The following is a 16,113-nucleotide window of genomic DNA, read 5'->3' as shown; positions in this document are numbered from 1 at the left end:
TTAAACTAACGTAACCAACTTGAATCATACAATTTGGTGCTAATGGAACCTTGTGTGCGAATATGTAGTGTGTGAGTATTCGGGGTTTGATATAAGGACGCTAGATAATTTGGGGCAGATGCGTGCACATAAAGCTACTTTTTCAGCGATTTCATACTAAGTCTCATGCATTCGCTAATATGCGATTATTTAATAGCGCCCTTGTGGGTATAATTGTGCGTATGAAAAATGGTGAAAGAAGCAATCGCATAGTGCTAATAAAAATATCGCCACATGTACTATATTGTGAGTTCACCTAAAATTGCGCTTAGGCGGCCATTCGCAAAATGGTGTCTTGCGATCGCATTTCTAAAATGGAGTCTTGCGGCCATTCGCAAGATGGCGTCGCTGCGATTAAATTTTAAACTGAACTTGTCTCATTCAATTATTCAGCTTCGACAGTATCCTTTATTTTTCAAGACAGCAGCACAGCGATGTGTCATTGAGCCAACCAATGTTTGGAGCTCTTCCTTCTTTTTTATGTGGTGCCATGAGACAATTATAGCCTCAATTAATTGTTTTTTATTGGACGCCTCAGATTTACCAGTTTTTTCAAACGGAACCACAAATGTTCTATGGGGTTCAGGTCTGGGCTGTTTCCTGGCCATCCCAGCACCTGTATGTCATTCTCCGTGATCCACTGTTTGCATGTCCGTGCAGTGTAGCAGGGAGCTGAATCCTGCTGGAAAAAAAATGGGGCATTATCTGGAAAAAGATCCCTGATAGAAGGTAGAAGTTTTGGTTGTGGGATGGTGTCAATGTACTTTCTGCTGTTCAGTGTGCCATCTATGACATAAAGGCGGCCTACAGCATCTGCTGTCATACATGCCCAGATCATAACACTTGTAGGATTCTTTGTTGTTGCTTGAATAAAATCTGGATGTACCTCTTCCCCGATGCGACGTCTCACACATTTTCTCCCATCACTACCAAATATCGATATCTTAGTTTTGTCACTCCATATCACTTGTATCCACTGACCTTCTGTCCATGCATTGTGTTATTTTGCACACTGTATTCGTTTCTGCTGCTGCTTTTTATTCAACAATGGCTTTTTTCGGGGAATCCTACCTTTTAGGCCAACCTCCGTTAGTCTTCTCCGTTCCGTTCTTGCACTAACAAACACACCATTTGCACTCAGTTTACTGCTAATGGCCGCAGATGACATCCATCTGTCCCTGATGCAAATTTGTTTTATTCTCCTATCATCAACAGCTGTTGTGCACTTTTTCTGGCCTTTTCCTTATTTGTTTTGTATAGATTGTGTTTCCTGATAGCGTAAACAAAACTTTCGTACATTCCCACCAATTTCTCTCGCAATTGCTGCACACGAAAGACCATTTTCACTTAACACCACAATCCTGGATCAAGTCGCTGTGCTGTGGTCTTGAAAAATAAAGGATACCCAACGAAATACTGATAGCACAGTAACATCATAAGTACACAGGGATTTTCACCCTAAGTGTTGTTTTCACAGCATAACTTCCCTTGTAATGCAAATATTTGACCTGTTTATTGTGTTGAATTCAGTATTAAATTTCCTTTCATTTGATATATGAATCATTGCACTGCGTGAAGTGTAACAGTTTTTATAAGCTTTTGAAGTTGATAAACATTCAAATTTCAAAATGTGTCCGCAATTTTGGCCACCAGTGTAGCCTCCTATTTCCCAACTTTGTCCTCATTCCCACTGTGTCAATATCAGCCCATGGTGGCGGTGACTCTTATCTTTTCTCCACTCTTAGTCAGCGTTCTCCCCACGCTATATACGTTCTATGCCCATCAAAGTTTACTTTGCGGCCAGACACTGTGACACGGCCGAAAGTTGCGCTGCATTGACGTTTAATATAGAAATGTCAGTGGTGTGCGACATAGAGTCCTGCGTATGCCGAGGGGTCGCCTATGCCAGATGGATCCTTTGCACCCAGCATGCTGTAAGTGCAATACCAGTGATGGCACCTGCGCTGGCGGATAGAAAACAGTTCAGCGGCACAATGCATGAGCATTACGAGGCGCATATTGTCTCTTTAGCATTCTGACTGCACCCGCATACGGAGCTGCAAGCGACAAAGAGTCAGACCCCTAAACTCCGTACACACGGAGCGATCAGATATCGTTGTCTGATCGTCCTTCTTGTGCTGGATGTCCGACAACGAACATCCAGCACATGCACCAACCCCCAAACTATAATGATCGACGATCGCGGGTCCCTATAGTAACCAGGCTAATCTGGTCGATATCGACCAGGTTGGCCTGCATACACGGGCGATGGTCGATATCGACCATCTGTGCCCACGCATCGACCATCGTTTGTGGGTTGGAAGGGCCCAAAAACAGGACGATATCAATATCGTTCTGTTAAATCTGACCGTGTGTACGCACCATAAGTTAACTTTAAAACACACGGTCATTACTTTATTTATTATTAGCACACATGCACACACAGAGCCAATTAATCTACCTGTATATTTTTGGAGTGTGGGAGTAAACCAGAGTACCCGAAGGAAACCCACGTAAGCACAGGGAGAATATACAAACTCCATACAGTTCGGGCAGTGGTGGAAATCAAACATACAACCTCAGTCCTGTAAGACAGTAATGCTAACCATTACATCAACTGTGCTACCCTATTACTTAATATTTTCGATTCCGAATCGGGACTGTCCCGCTAATATAGAAACCATTGGGAGGAATGAAATGTGATTTATCATCCAAATATTTTATCATCCTTCTGCTTTTCCCCAACATTGAGCAACCCAGCTGCCTCCTTTATGCTGTGTGCTATGGAAACCAACCTGCACCCCAGGATGCAATCTATCTATGCATCTACAGTTAGGTGCATAAATATTGGGACATTGACAGAATTTTCATATTTTGGCCTCTATTCACCACCACAATGGCTTTGAAATGAAACAAACAAGATGTGCTTTAACTGCAGACTTTCAGATTTAATTTGAGGGCAATTACATCCAAATCAAGGGAACAGTGTAGGAATTACAACGGTTTCTATATATACCTCCCACTTTTTAAGGGGCCAAAAGTAATGGGACAAACTAAACAATCCTAAATCTAACTTTCACTTTTTAATACTTTGTTGCAAATCCTTTGCAGGCAATTACAGCCTGAAGTCTGGAACGCATAGACATCACCAGATGCTGGGTTTCATCCCTGGTGATGCTCTGCCAGGGCTCTACTGCAAATGTCTTCAGTTCCTGCTTGTTCTTGGGGCATTTTCCCTTCAGTTTTGTCTTCATCAAGTGAAATGCATGCTCAATCGGATTCAGGTCAGGGGATTGACTTGGCCATTGCATAACATTCCACTTTTTAGACTTAAAAAACTCTTTGGTTGCTTTTGCAGTATGCTTCGGGTCATTGTCCATCTGCACTGTGAAGCGCCGTCCAATGAGTTCTGAAGCATTTTACTGAATATGAGAATATAATATTGCCTGAAACACTTCAGAATTCATTCTGCTGTTTTTGTCAGCAGTCACATCATCAATAAATACAAGGGAACCAGTTCCATTGGCAGCCACACATGCCCACGCCATGACACTACCACCACCATGCTTCACTGATGAGGTGGGATGTTTTGGATCATGAGCAGTTCCTTTCCTTCTCCATACTCTTCTCTTCCCATCACTCTGGTACAAGTTGATCTTTGTCTCATCTGTCCATAGGATGTTGTTCCAGAACTGTAATGGCTTTTTTAGATTCTGTTTGGCAAACTCTAATCTGGTCTTCCTGTTTTTGAGGCTCACCAATAGTTTACATCTTGTGGTGAACCCTCTATTTCACTCTTGTGAAGTCTTCTCTTGATTGTTGACTTTGACACACATACACCTACCTCCTGGAGAGTGTTCTTGATTTGGCCAACTGTTGTGAAGGGGTTTTTCTTCACCAGGGAAATAATTCTTCTGTCATCCACCACAGTTGTTTTCCGTGGTCTTCCGGGTCTTTTGTTGTTGCTGAGCTCTCTGGTGCGTTCTTTATTTTTAAGAATGTCCCAAACAGTTTCTTTGGCCACACCTAATGTTTTTGCTATCTCTCTGATGGGTTTGTTTTGATTTTTCAGGCTAATGGTGGCTTGCTTCACTGATAGTGACAGCTCTTTGGATCTCATATTGAGTCGACAGCAACTGATTTCAAATGCAAATGTCACACCTAGAATCAACTCCAGACCTTTTACCTTCTTAATTGATAATGAAATAACGAGGGAATAGCCCACACCTGTCCATGAAATAGCTTTTGCGTTGATAGTCCCATTACTTTTGGCCCCTTAAAAAGTGGGAGGCACATATAGAAACTGTTGTCATTCCTACACCGTTCACCTGATTTGGATGTAATTACCCTCAAATTAAATCTGAAAGTCTGCAGTTAAAGCACATCTTGTTTGTTTCATTTCAAAGCCATTGTGGTGGTGAATAGAGGCCAAAATATGAAAATTCTGTCCCAATATTTATGCACCTGACTGTATTTATATTTAACTATCTATGCATCTATATTTATTTATCTATCTATGCATCTATCTATATTTATCTATCTATGCATTTATCTATATTCAACTATCTATGCATCTATCTATATTTATCTATCTCATATCTACATCTATCTATATTTATCCATCTAATATTTATCGATCTATCTCATATCTATCTATGCATCTATCTATATTCAACTATCTATGCATCTATATAATATGTATTTATCTCTCATATCTATCTATGCATCTAAATTCAACTATCTATCTATGCATCTATCTATATTTATCTATCTCATATCTATCTCATATCTATATATATGCATCTATCTATATTTATCTCTCTGTCTATATATGTGTGTGTGTGTATATAGATATGTTTATCTATCTATGTATGTATGTATGTGTATATAGATAGATATGTTTATCTACAGATATCTATCAGACAGATATTCCCTGGGTGGGCAAATCTTCTCCGTGAGGCGTCATCACCCGAATGAGATAGTTACACGTCTCTTCTCCTTCCCGGGAGTAAGATGGAGCCGTGACAAATGCCGGCTGCCACTGCGCATGCCCACACCATCAATGCCCAGGCCAGAGGAGGAGAGCGCCGATCAATCGTTAACTTCAGTGCAGGAGGAGGAATCTGTGCCGCACACGCAGCGCTCGGGGTAAGCGGTGTAAGCTGCACTGATAGGTGCGCTGCTGCTGGGACGGGGAGGAGGTAGGTAGCTCTCAGCGGAGGAGGAGAGGGGGCTCACTCTCTTCCCTGGGCAGGGTAAAATGGGGGGACCCTGACATAGATATATAACGGTTATTATTACATGCATGACATATATACTCCATGCAAACTGCTCTATCATACATGCTGGGGTCTCATATAAGGAAATGAGCAGTCTCTGAGGATCACTTAGCTTGTAGCCTCTTTCTCCATGGTGTATTATCTTCCTGCTGTCAGTGTAACTTATTCTGTGTAGAATTATATACCCACTGATAGTCCTGTGACTATAGAATACAGCAAGGGTACCAGTTTCCCACTTGTGTGATACTTTTACATTAATATAATGTCACTGTGTATTCTGCCTCTAGGACCATGGCTCCAGGAAGGCAGTGATCCTTACGGTTAATATAAAGGGATGTTGTCGGCATCCCGGCGGTCAGGGTGCCAGCGGTCAGAATCCTGGCGCCGGAATCCCGATAGCAGTCTGAATCCGGCTCTAGAATTCCAACCGCTGACATCCCGACGGTGAGGGTTAGAGTTAGGCTGCTTTAGAGGAGGTAAAGGGTTAGGCTTCGGGAAAGGTGGGTAAGGGTTAGGGGGAGGGTTAGGATTACTTACCTAATTCTGTCAAGATCTTGACCGCCAGGATCCAGTACCCAACCCAATATAATATAGTTATTTAAAGGTGTCTTGTTGGGAAACATTAGTGTGTCAGCTTGTTTTTAATGCTTGCATTTGCATTATGTATGTGCACACTGTTACCTGCTTCTGCTGATATGCTCATTTCTGCCCATGCTAAATACGGGATGGGTACAGGATGCCTGCGTTCGGGATCCTGGCGTTTAAAATCCCGACAGGGTTAGGATACCAACACCTGTCGGTTGGTATACTAACCCTACCCTAACCCTCCCATCCTGGTGCCTAAACCTAACCCCCAGAGTGCCTAAACCTCCTGCTCCCCGCACCCTAACCTCCTGCTCCCCGCACCCTAAACCTAACCCGCACCCTAAACCTAACCCCCTATAATGCCTAAACCTAACATCTCTGCACCCTAAACCTAACCTCCTGCTCCCCGCACCCTAAACCTAACCTCCTGCACCCTAAACCTAGCCCTCCCCATAACCCTGCTACTTACCGTCGGGATTGGCGCCGGCATTCTGACCGCCGGAATCCCATATGCCGGGATATTGAACGAATCCCACTGTGTACTGTATGTTATGGTTGGCAATGCCCCTGGCACAGCCAGTGATTAGTCTATCATAGAAAACGCAGGAGTGCTTTTGAACACCGTTTCGTGGACATGCATAAATTAGCCATTGCGATGTCCTACGCAGCCTGGGGCCTCATAGTGTGCAATGAGGTTAGCATTTCTGAGTAAGGTCAGAGCTTGTGTGAGTGAGGCTGCGATGGTACTCCATTGTAACGTTGGATTCGCAGTCCTGCTGAACATTATGGATGTGTGTAAGGTAAAGTGGGTGTCCTTATGTTGTGCTGTGACTGCATAGCAGTCGCAATGGATCAGCATAATATCGCAGTGGAAATGCGTGCATAATCTCCGCTGCGATCGCAATAGCGATCCGTATTGAAGTTTTGTTCCCAGCTCAGTAATGTATGTATTGTAAAGTGAGATTCATTATTATTCATATTGTTATAAGCACAATATTTTTGGTTGGTAATTTGCATGTTAAAATATACAATATAGGCTGGTTATTTTCCATGGGATACATGGTTCATGTAGTGGTACATTCAGGTTTAGTTTAGTTTTTGTAGGGTACTGGGTGGAAGTTTATAAAAAGTGCTGTACCCCAATAGCAACCAGTGAGGCAGCAATACTTGCCAGGGGTTACAGATTATTATTATTATTTTTTTTTAATGCTTCTTTTTTTTCTTCTATCTGTGTCTCTAAAAGTATTCATCTCATTTTATGGTAGATTTAAATAGAGCACATATTGTAGTCATTCCTCACCTCTTGCATGTAGGAGAATTACCCTACATTTCGAAGTGGATGCAAAATCCTTTAGCCCAGGGATGGGGAACCTTCGGCCCGGGGGCCGTATAAGGCCCTCTGAATCATTTGGTCTGGCCCTCTGAGCTTTTTTCTGCTAGCCTCATCTGGATAGCAGGGTGCCTATAATGGCACCCTGCAACCAGAATCTATGCAGCAGTGCCGCCTGAAGCATCCTTAGGATGCTTTAGACAGTCACACTGCTGACCTTACAGCTCCCCAGAGCATCCTCAGGATGCTCCAGGTATTGCTGTAATCACTGGCGATTGTAGCCCCGTCCCGTGTGACATCACACGGAGGGGGCGTGGTCTGCACCAGGCCCGCAAATAATGTTATATATATCAAAATGGCCCTTGGCAGAAAAAAGGTTCCCCACCCCTGCTTTAGCCAATCAGATTAGCGAAATGCTCACAGGAGCACATAGTGTATCAGGAGGGGCCTGTGCTTATTATGTTAGTGAGGGCAGGGGGCTGTGTGATAGGTGTAGGGTCCCTCAGTGACACAGCAGCAATGTAAGATCTGTGAGGTGAGGGAGCACACATGCTACATACAACTTGTTTTTCTTGTGACTTGGATTCCAGTCCTTTGTTCTGACTTCTATAGTTTCCTTTATATCATTAGTATCTCCTGTTATTTGATGCTTTTCACTATCGTTTTACACTATTTTGTGACTTGGGCTAGTTACCTGTAATGCACAGTATTGCCGTATACCTCACACAGCAAGGGCCCAAAAGAGACAACACAAGGTTAATTTGGGGATTTGTCAAATTAATTGCCAAATTAAACTTTCACTTACGAATCTGTTTCTCCTCGGTTTCCACACTCCGACAAGTGATTAAGTGACGCGCTCAGTAAACTTCACTCCGGAGTATGGACCCTCTGCCAAAGTAAATTTGCCAAAGTGTTTTACCCCAGCTATTGGCAGCCGGCCACAATCAAAGCGTGTGACCTTGAAGCGAATTCTCCCATCGTTCACGGAACAGAACTGGTGACTCTCTTATTAAACAGAGAGTTTTGTTATTTTGTTTGTGCTGAAGATAAATCAGGATTTCTGTAATAAGATAACGCTCGAGTTACTATAAAAAAAAAGCAATGGGTTATTTTATACATGAGGCTTAGCGATTTGTATCTTGGATAACTGGTTCTTAATGGTGTTATTAAATTCTGTACTAACTATGGAAACGCATTCACCATTTTAGAATTCGGGCAGATCCATTTACAGTATGAATCCTGTTAAAAGCTCACTTGTCACTTTTTGTTTGGAGTTAAAAGAGAAATCATTTTGCAAGTCAGCCTATATGTAATAGGCAGCCCAATACAGGACATTACACCTACACTACCCCTACCCAGCAATAGATCATCAACACCAGGGGTACATAATTGCCACAAAATTTAGCATAATAACATGCTACCATTGCAAATCACAAAAACATTACACCTCCCGGCCCCACTCAACTGCAAACCCCGCTAACAGCGGTCAATTAAAACACCCTCCTCCCTATTTTGCATATTCGTATTTAAAGGTTTATTTTCATGATCTGTTTTTATACAACCACCAAGCTCTGTCTTACATAGGTTCTCTCCGTAATCTGGAATTTAACACCACATGTTTCAGTGACCTGTATTTGTTCCTTGTATGGTATCTCCCACACTGTAACTTTCGTAGTGGGTCCAAGATGGCTGCCTCACCAGGTACGCCCGTGGGTGGGATGAAAAATACTTGGATTGCTGGCTATGTAAGGTCCCTGCTCTTAGATTTAGTACGCTGCTCTTTCCCAGTTTGTGTTCTCTCTCCTAACCGTCATCTATTCCACCCAAGGTAACCTATGTAGCTTGCCCAAAATGGCTGCCGCGCCTGTTACCTTTTGTATGTGGGATATATAACTTGTACAACCTGTAGAAGGTATTCCCCAAAATGGCTCCACTGACCCTGCATTATATCCATTGTACCCATTATGTTGAGGTTTTCCGGTTGTTCTTTCTGTAATACTAAACCCTTGTGCCTTGTTTCTGATGTTGTAAAGTGACTTTGAGTCCTGATGGAGAAAAGCGCTATATAAATAAAATTATTATTATTATTATTAATAATAATAATAATAATAATTTGGTTTGGTATTTATCCTTTTTTCTATAGGTGTTTACCAAGATTTGGGTCTATTCATATCTTTACAAATTAAGGTGCTGAACACCAATTTTGATGACTTTGTACAGCGTTCTCACGTTATAACATCAGCTTAAAAGTGTGGCGAAAACTGGTGCAATAGCGAGGGTGGCATGTGATGGAATAAATACATTTTAAAGGTATATGTACAAAAAGTTTAGCGAGGTGACCTAAATAGGAAGCGCTGTAATTATTGTCTGCAGGATGACAAGTTCTAGCTTGTAGTTTGTAAAATACCAGATACGTTCAATATTGTCATTTAGGTCTCGTCTGCTTAATTGTAATTGTCAAATTGTAGGCTTTTCCTGATTTCTGTGGATAGTCATTAAAGTACTGCAGAGCCATTAATGGGCCTATTGATTATTGGGAGCTGATTGGCTGCCCATAATTAAGTATCCAACTCGCCGCAAGTTGCAGTGGTGGATAGTGAACTACTGGAACAATTCAGCATTGCTCCGGTGTGGGGACAGCTGATCCATAACTCTGCTACTTCAGTAGTTCATGCATGCGCACTGTTTTGGGGAACGCAGATGTAGATCAGATCCTTCTTCGCTACCCGGGCCTCCTTTCCCATCGGAAGTAGTGGGGCTCCGGGAACCAACGCCATCTGACAATAAAGTAGGTTCCCACAGGCATACTCTGGGTTTATTGTACCCCAATGGCCTCCACAGTCACCAGATCTCCGTACAATATAGCGCTTTTTGGATGTGGTAGAACGGGAGATTTGCAGCACAAATGTTGCAGCAACTATCATTGCAGCAAGAACACAAATTGCTGTCTCTATCTGTCCCACAAAGAATTCAGACTGTTCTGGGGAGGAAGTGGGGTCCCACTCAGTACTAGTAAGGTGACATCATAAAAAGGCGACTGAGTGTGTCTATATAATAAAGATGACCGCTGATAGAAATTAGGTCATCACGTTGTGCGCAAGCCGTGTGGCTTGGCTGCCATGGTACCCGTGACCTGCGTCCTGGCCGTCCTCATTCGCCACCTTGAAAGTCACATTGATGCTCTGTTGGTTACATCTGGCTTCACCAGGCACCCAAACGTCATCACAACGAGACAGCAGCTGAAGAGCTAGAGGCAGAACCATCTGACACGAGCGCACTCTCTGCAGTCCCGGCCGCCATAGCTAGATACTAGGATGACAGACCGCCTATAAGTCATGCCACCAAGTAATGACACAGCCTGGCCCCGCCCCTTAGCAGTCCTGTACGCAAGGCTCCTCCCCCGCAGTCCCTGGGTGACCCAGCAGATATGGGGTCCATTTACAATTAATATTAACGATTAATATATATCCTAACTTATCTGATTTTGTTAAACAACTCGCTGCAACCTATTGCTTGTTATTATGAGATATGTAATGGAGCCTGACCACAGAGCCCTTCCGTTAGATTACTGACCGGAAGTCTGCTTTATCTGGGAAAAACATCACCCTCCACAATACACCACATCGTCTTCTATATATTCAGTTGTGATAATCTCCTGCAAATTGTATATTTATATTTGTGAATTTTATTGGTAGCGTCTTTATTTAAGTTATCATTTATTTACAGTATTTTTGTGTTATTTTTTTTTAAATATCCTACTATTATTTTGGCATATATTTCCAAATGAAGTGGTGGACATATGCTGGCCATACACCTACACGACCAGCATAAGATCCGATTCATCATACGATTTCCCTACGACTCCCCGGAGCACCCTGGCAGTCCCGGCAGCAGGTTTGTTGTTTTTCTTAGCACAGGGTCTGTCGTAAGATCGATCCTGTGCCTCACAGGCTCATTAGGGAAACAGTCATCGAAATGACTTGAATTGCTGCACGATGGATCGCATGAACAAAATAATCGGCACGATCTGCACACGATACGATGGACAAGATGTGCTGCACATCTGATCCTAAGATCCGATTATAGGAGCGCACATCGGATCTTATCTTACTAAAATAATACACGATTTTCACGCGATCCATCTGATGACTCATCGAAAATTGGGCACTCGGGCCGAAATCGTGCAGGTGTATGGGCACCTATATACATATCTTCTTCCTAAATTAATAAATGTAAAATTCCATCCTTGTTTTTCCTGGTAGCTTCAAACCATAAGGACACTTTATAACTTCACATCCCCAACAAAATCTGTCTCGTTATTTTAAGATGTATTAGTGGAGATGAGGGGAGCAAAGAAACATAAATGAAATGGCCCATAGCCAGACAAGCCTCCAAAAGCAGAATAGACGTCTTGGTAATGCCGCGCAATGTGAGAGCATTTTTTTCGCCCCTATGCCGCGTTCCGTATGCGATTGAAATGCGGTCCTCTTTGCGGCAAAAGCGCTAGCTTTTCTACAGGGAAACGTTGCAGTCCCTCAGCACAGAATTCCGCCTACATTGTGCAGCGGTGCCCATACATGTAACAAGCGCAGTTCCTCTTTGGAATAGTTGTAAATGCGTTTGCAAGCTGCCGATCACTAGCGATTCACTAGACCCGACATCCGCCAGTTTTATCAACCGGCCAGCATCTGACCACACGCTGTGATCAGATTCTTTCTCCATCTCTGCATGCGAACGCATTTGTGTGAAGGTGCTCTTACAGTACCTTTTGTTTATGACTTAACGCTCCTGGCGCACTGCCATCCACCCATTCAGTTGTAAGACGGTTGTGAGTTGGTAAATGACTCTCTCTGCACACAGCTCAGAGCGAATTTGTGCGATGTGCAGTCCAACAATTGTCCTAGTATTGTGTGTATTGTTGGGAGTATCTTAAAGAAATGTATAACTTCCATTTTGCTTTGATGAGTCTATAGCACAGAGGGTAACGCTATTGCCAGACTTTGCCGTGGATGTCATCCCTTTGTGTTCCGACTCGCATGTACACGCCCTGCGATGTAGCAATTTGCACTCACACAAATTCTTACTTGGCTTGTTCTGTGTCAGGGGATGAAGCTTTATGTCTTGTTTACAGGCAGATTGGAAGTTACTGGGTCACAGTCTCTCCCCCAGTGCTGATAATAGCTAGTTATGTAATCAGAGTTAGGCTCTGTCTGTGGTATGAATTTCACAGCACTTTAAATACGTTACTGAACGTGTTACAAAGCTCCGTTGCAGCAATATGTATATAATGTAATTTAATCAGTACTTTGGCAGGATCTCCATTGTATTTTACCTAGCGGTAACCTATATAAATGCTTATATATGCAGCCATACAGGCTTCTGTCTTGTTGCCTCTGTGCAGGGTTTGACTCTATGCAACTTTGTTCTCTTCTGTAAACACCCAAGGGCCAGTGACCCGTTTCTGTAAAATGAAAGAGAACAGGGCTGTAGGGTGTATTAATGCTTTTTCATTGCTTTTTTGTATCTTGGCGTGAGGCTGATTTAATGCTTATTGTTCCTCTCTCTCTCTTTCCCCACCCAGGAGCACAATGATTTGTCACACAACCTACACAGCCTATGTTTTCTGGTGTCTGGTTTCCGCAGTGTTAATATTGTCCACGGTGGCAGAAGACCATGCACACCCGAATGTGGAGGAGCAGGCGCACACTGGCACTCGCTTCGATAAAAACTCTGTACACGATAAAGAGTAAGTGCAGCGGCATAAATAACGTTTCAAGGTTTCTGAAGCTAGAGGCCATGTGTCCAGCATAGAATACCATGTACTGTACCAGCCCAGTGCTTGGGCACATTGTGCCAGCCCCGTGTTTCCTTTGTGCCCTTAAATGTTACTGTCCTTTCCCCTCTCCGGTGCACCTACAAGAACCGTTGTAACCGGATCCAAGCCATATATATAGTAAATGCCTAAATCCCGCACTCACCGATTCCGATTTTCAACAGCCTCGGTGTCTTCCAAAAAATGAATAACATTGCTCCCACGTTACACATAGAGAAGGTCGCACTCCAGGACTTTTTATTTACAGATAATTCAGTGCATCAAAATGTCTGTGCTCTAATGTTGCAGTTTATTTATTAAACTTTCATCAGGGACAGTATACAAATAGAAAATCCGTACAGTGGCACCCAATCGATGATGCAGAGTAGAGTTGACCCTGTGTCATCAGTTTACACCATCGAGCCACGTGCAGCCGAGGGGACTATCGCACCTCTGTGTTTTCCAATGCTTTGCCTATTTATTTATTTATTTTTCAAAAACCATTTTTCATTATTGAAGCATGAGAACACTGTTTAAGTATACAATACAAACCTGTAGAGGAGCATGTAAAGTGTAAATACATGACAGACGGAACGGCATTTATAATCCACGGTAGAGGTAGAGAACACTAAACAAAATAAAAACAAAAAAATTGGAGGCAGTCCAGGATCCGAAACAAAACAATGTAGGGAGAAAGAGGATAGGAGCCACACTCCTTTATAGACCATATCAAAGTATAGAGATGAAGATTATCTATCTGTATGTTGTCCCTGATGAACGTTTAGTGAATAAAATGAAATGTTGGATGAAGACACTTTGCAGTGAATTATCTGTATATAAAAAGTCCTGGCGTGCCGCCACCTCTATACACAGACCTAAAATATGTGTGTTAGGTGCAAAAATAAAAAAGGAAGGTGAGAGCACACGGTCACATATAACTATGTAATTACAGCTTCTGTGGGTGGATTGCTTTGGTTTCACCATTGCTGCCACACTTCCATTAATTTCCATGGTGCTCTTACTGTGCTTCTCCCTCAGCCATATAATGGAACACTTGGAAGGCGTTGTTGAGAAGCCGGAGGCAGAGATGTCCCCTCAGGAACTTCAGCTTCATTATTTCAAGATGCATGATTACGATGGGAACAACTTGTTAGACGGCCTGGAGCTTGCAACTGCAATTTCACATGTACATAAGGAGGTTTGTATACAGCCATAAATACTGTGATTGCTATCTATAAAATCTGATTCAGGTCAACAGAAATGGGTTTATGTATGAAAGACATAACCTTTCCAGTAGGACTACAGTCTTTTAAGATGACTACCGCTGTAACAAGAACACTGGCGGGGGGGTTGGAATAGTCCGCAGAAGGTAGCGCAACTGCCGCGCCAGCTGTGGGCACACATAGCGCTGATCCCATTCATGAGAGTCTGGTGGGCCAGTGGTGCATTTTTGGGGGGGTTCCCGGCCTGAGGCCAGTGCAGGGTTTGCGCAATGTTTTAATGTAAAGAGCAGTCCCTGAAGATCTCACAAATTAGTCTGTGACTAACACTTTATCGTGCAGTGTTCTAGAAATTACATCCCAGACCTTAGTACCATTTTAAAGAAAGCACTAGTGTCCTTGCAGCCTTTGTATGGACAGAATAACCCCAGCCTAACCCTGTGTCTTTTTGTGTTCTTTTATTTTCAGGGTAGTAACGAACATGCCCAGACGATAAATGAGCAAGAGCTTATTACCTTAATAGACGACGTTCTACGAGATGACGATAAAAACAATGATGGATATATTGACTATGCAGAATTTGCAAAATCAATGGAATAAACGCGTTCTCAGTTTGACTGTTGTCCTAATTGTGACCTAGACCGCTACAATTAAACTTGTTTCTAGGACTTGGTTATATCCGTGACATCGTCGTGTTCAGTAATTTGTAGCCACAGACTTGTGCCGTCCGGTGGCCATTGCTTATTGGCTTAATTTATCCAAGGTCATTTATAATCTGTAGCTAAATATACACATTTTTATGTTTCCATAAAGTGTCTGTAACATTATTTTATAGTTGGTTTAAGCTTGTATTTCATGTCTTTTCACACTTTTGTTATATGTGGGTAAAACTGATGAATATTTTTTAACTGCTTTGTATACCCCGGTAACTTTTACACTGATTTTTGTTTTGGGGCTGTTAGCGCTTTTCTTTTGCTAGCATAGTGAAATAAATATATTTATATTTTTAGTGAATTATACAGTTTGCAAGAGGCAAGTTAGTAGAAAAATAAACACCAGAGGGGGAAAAAAAAAAAAAAAAGTTTCCATATTTTTTCACGTGGTTGCTTTTTAACCCAGTTTGTGCAAATCCCTAGAGTGAAGGTCGCCATACACGCTGAGATTTGCACCGTGTATGGGGGCCTTTTAGGCACAATTCTAGGTAAGTCCTACAAGTTATATACTGTAGTGCAACTTTGGTTCATTTTTGGGGCGTGGATCCCCCTGGATTGCTTTGGTTGATCTGTTTCAGGGCACCGCATTATAACACATTTTTCTTTTATAACATATTTTAACCCTTCACTGTTTGTTTATTATACATGAACTTCACTTTTTTATTTTCATTCTTTATATGCAGCTGTGGCTGCTCTTAACTATCTCTTTTACACTGCACTTTTCTTACTATGGCGGTGCCCTGGGGCGGCTTAGCTGGGCCAGTTTGGGGCAGTCCTGCACTCTGTATTGGAACTGTAGTATGTTAGGGACCTACCCTAAAGAGGTTACCTGGATATGGTGGGTAGGCCCATAACCTTGGCCATGATTATGCTAAAAACCTCTAACGATTGCAAAATCTTATTGCATTTATATATCATTAATAATTTGGAGTTGTGCACCTGAGATTTGTCTGTTTCTGTGCCTGCAATTAGTCTCATCAGGTAGCACCTCCCATTATATATATATTACAGGTTGTGCAGTCCAGGAATCTTTCCCATATACGGTAGGCCTTTTAATTCTAAAATTAATTTCCCAATTCTCTTATGTATAGGGACAACAAATATGCAAATAGTTTGTGCAGTTTGATGGCGTTAT

At 42.4% G+C, this 16,113-nt stretch overlaps 1 protein-coding gene across 2 annotated transcripts; it reads left to right on the top strand.

Moving 5' to 3' along the window:
• Positions 1-5,046: 5,046 nt before the first annotated feature.
• Positions 5,047-15,325, top strand: MCFD2 (multiple coagulation factor deficiency 2, ER cargo receptor complex subunit). Of its 2 annotated transcripts, none has more exons than XM_088450680.1 (4): positions 5,047-5,240; positions 12,815-12,979; positions 14,084-14,243; positions 14,734-15,325. In XM_088450680.1, exons 1-4 carry the CDS (start codon positions 5,068-5,070, stop codon positions 14,863-14,865), a joined length of 630 nt encoding a protein of 209 aa, XP_088306806.1. In that variant the 5' UTR covers positions 5,047-5,067; the 3' UTR covers positions 14,866-15,325. The 2 variants fall into 2 exon arrangements, with proteins under 2 accessions (XP_088306806.1, XP_088306807.1); XM_088450681.1 differs by having other exon boundaries at positions 5,106-5,187.
• Positions 15,326-16,113: the final 788 nt, after the last annotated feature.

The sequence above is a fragment of the Taudactylus pleione genome, unplaced genomic scaffold, assembly GCF_031769625.1.
Source record: "Taudactylus pleione unplaced genomic scaffold, aTauple2 ptg000522l, whole genome shotgun sequence".
Lineage (NCBI taxonomy): Eukaryota > Metazoa > Chordata > Amphibia > Anura > Myobatrachidae > Taudactylus > Taudactylus pleione.
This window is presented reverse-complemented; position numbering and strand designations above follow the sequence as displayed.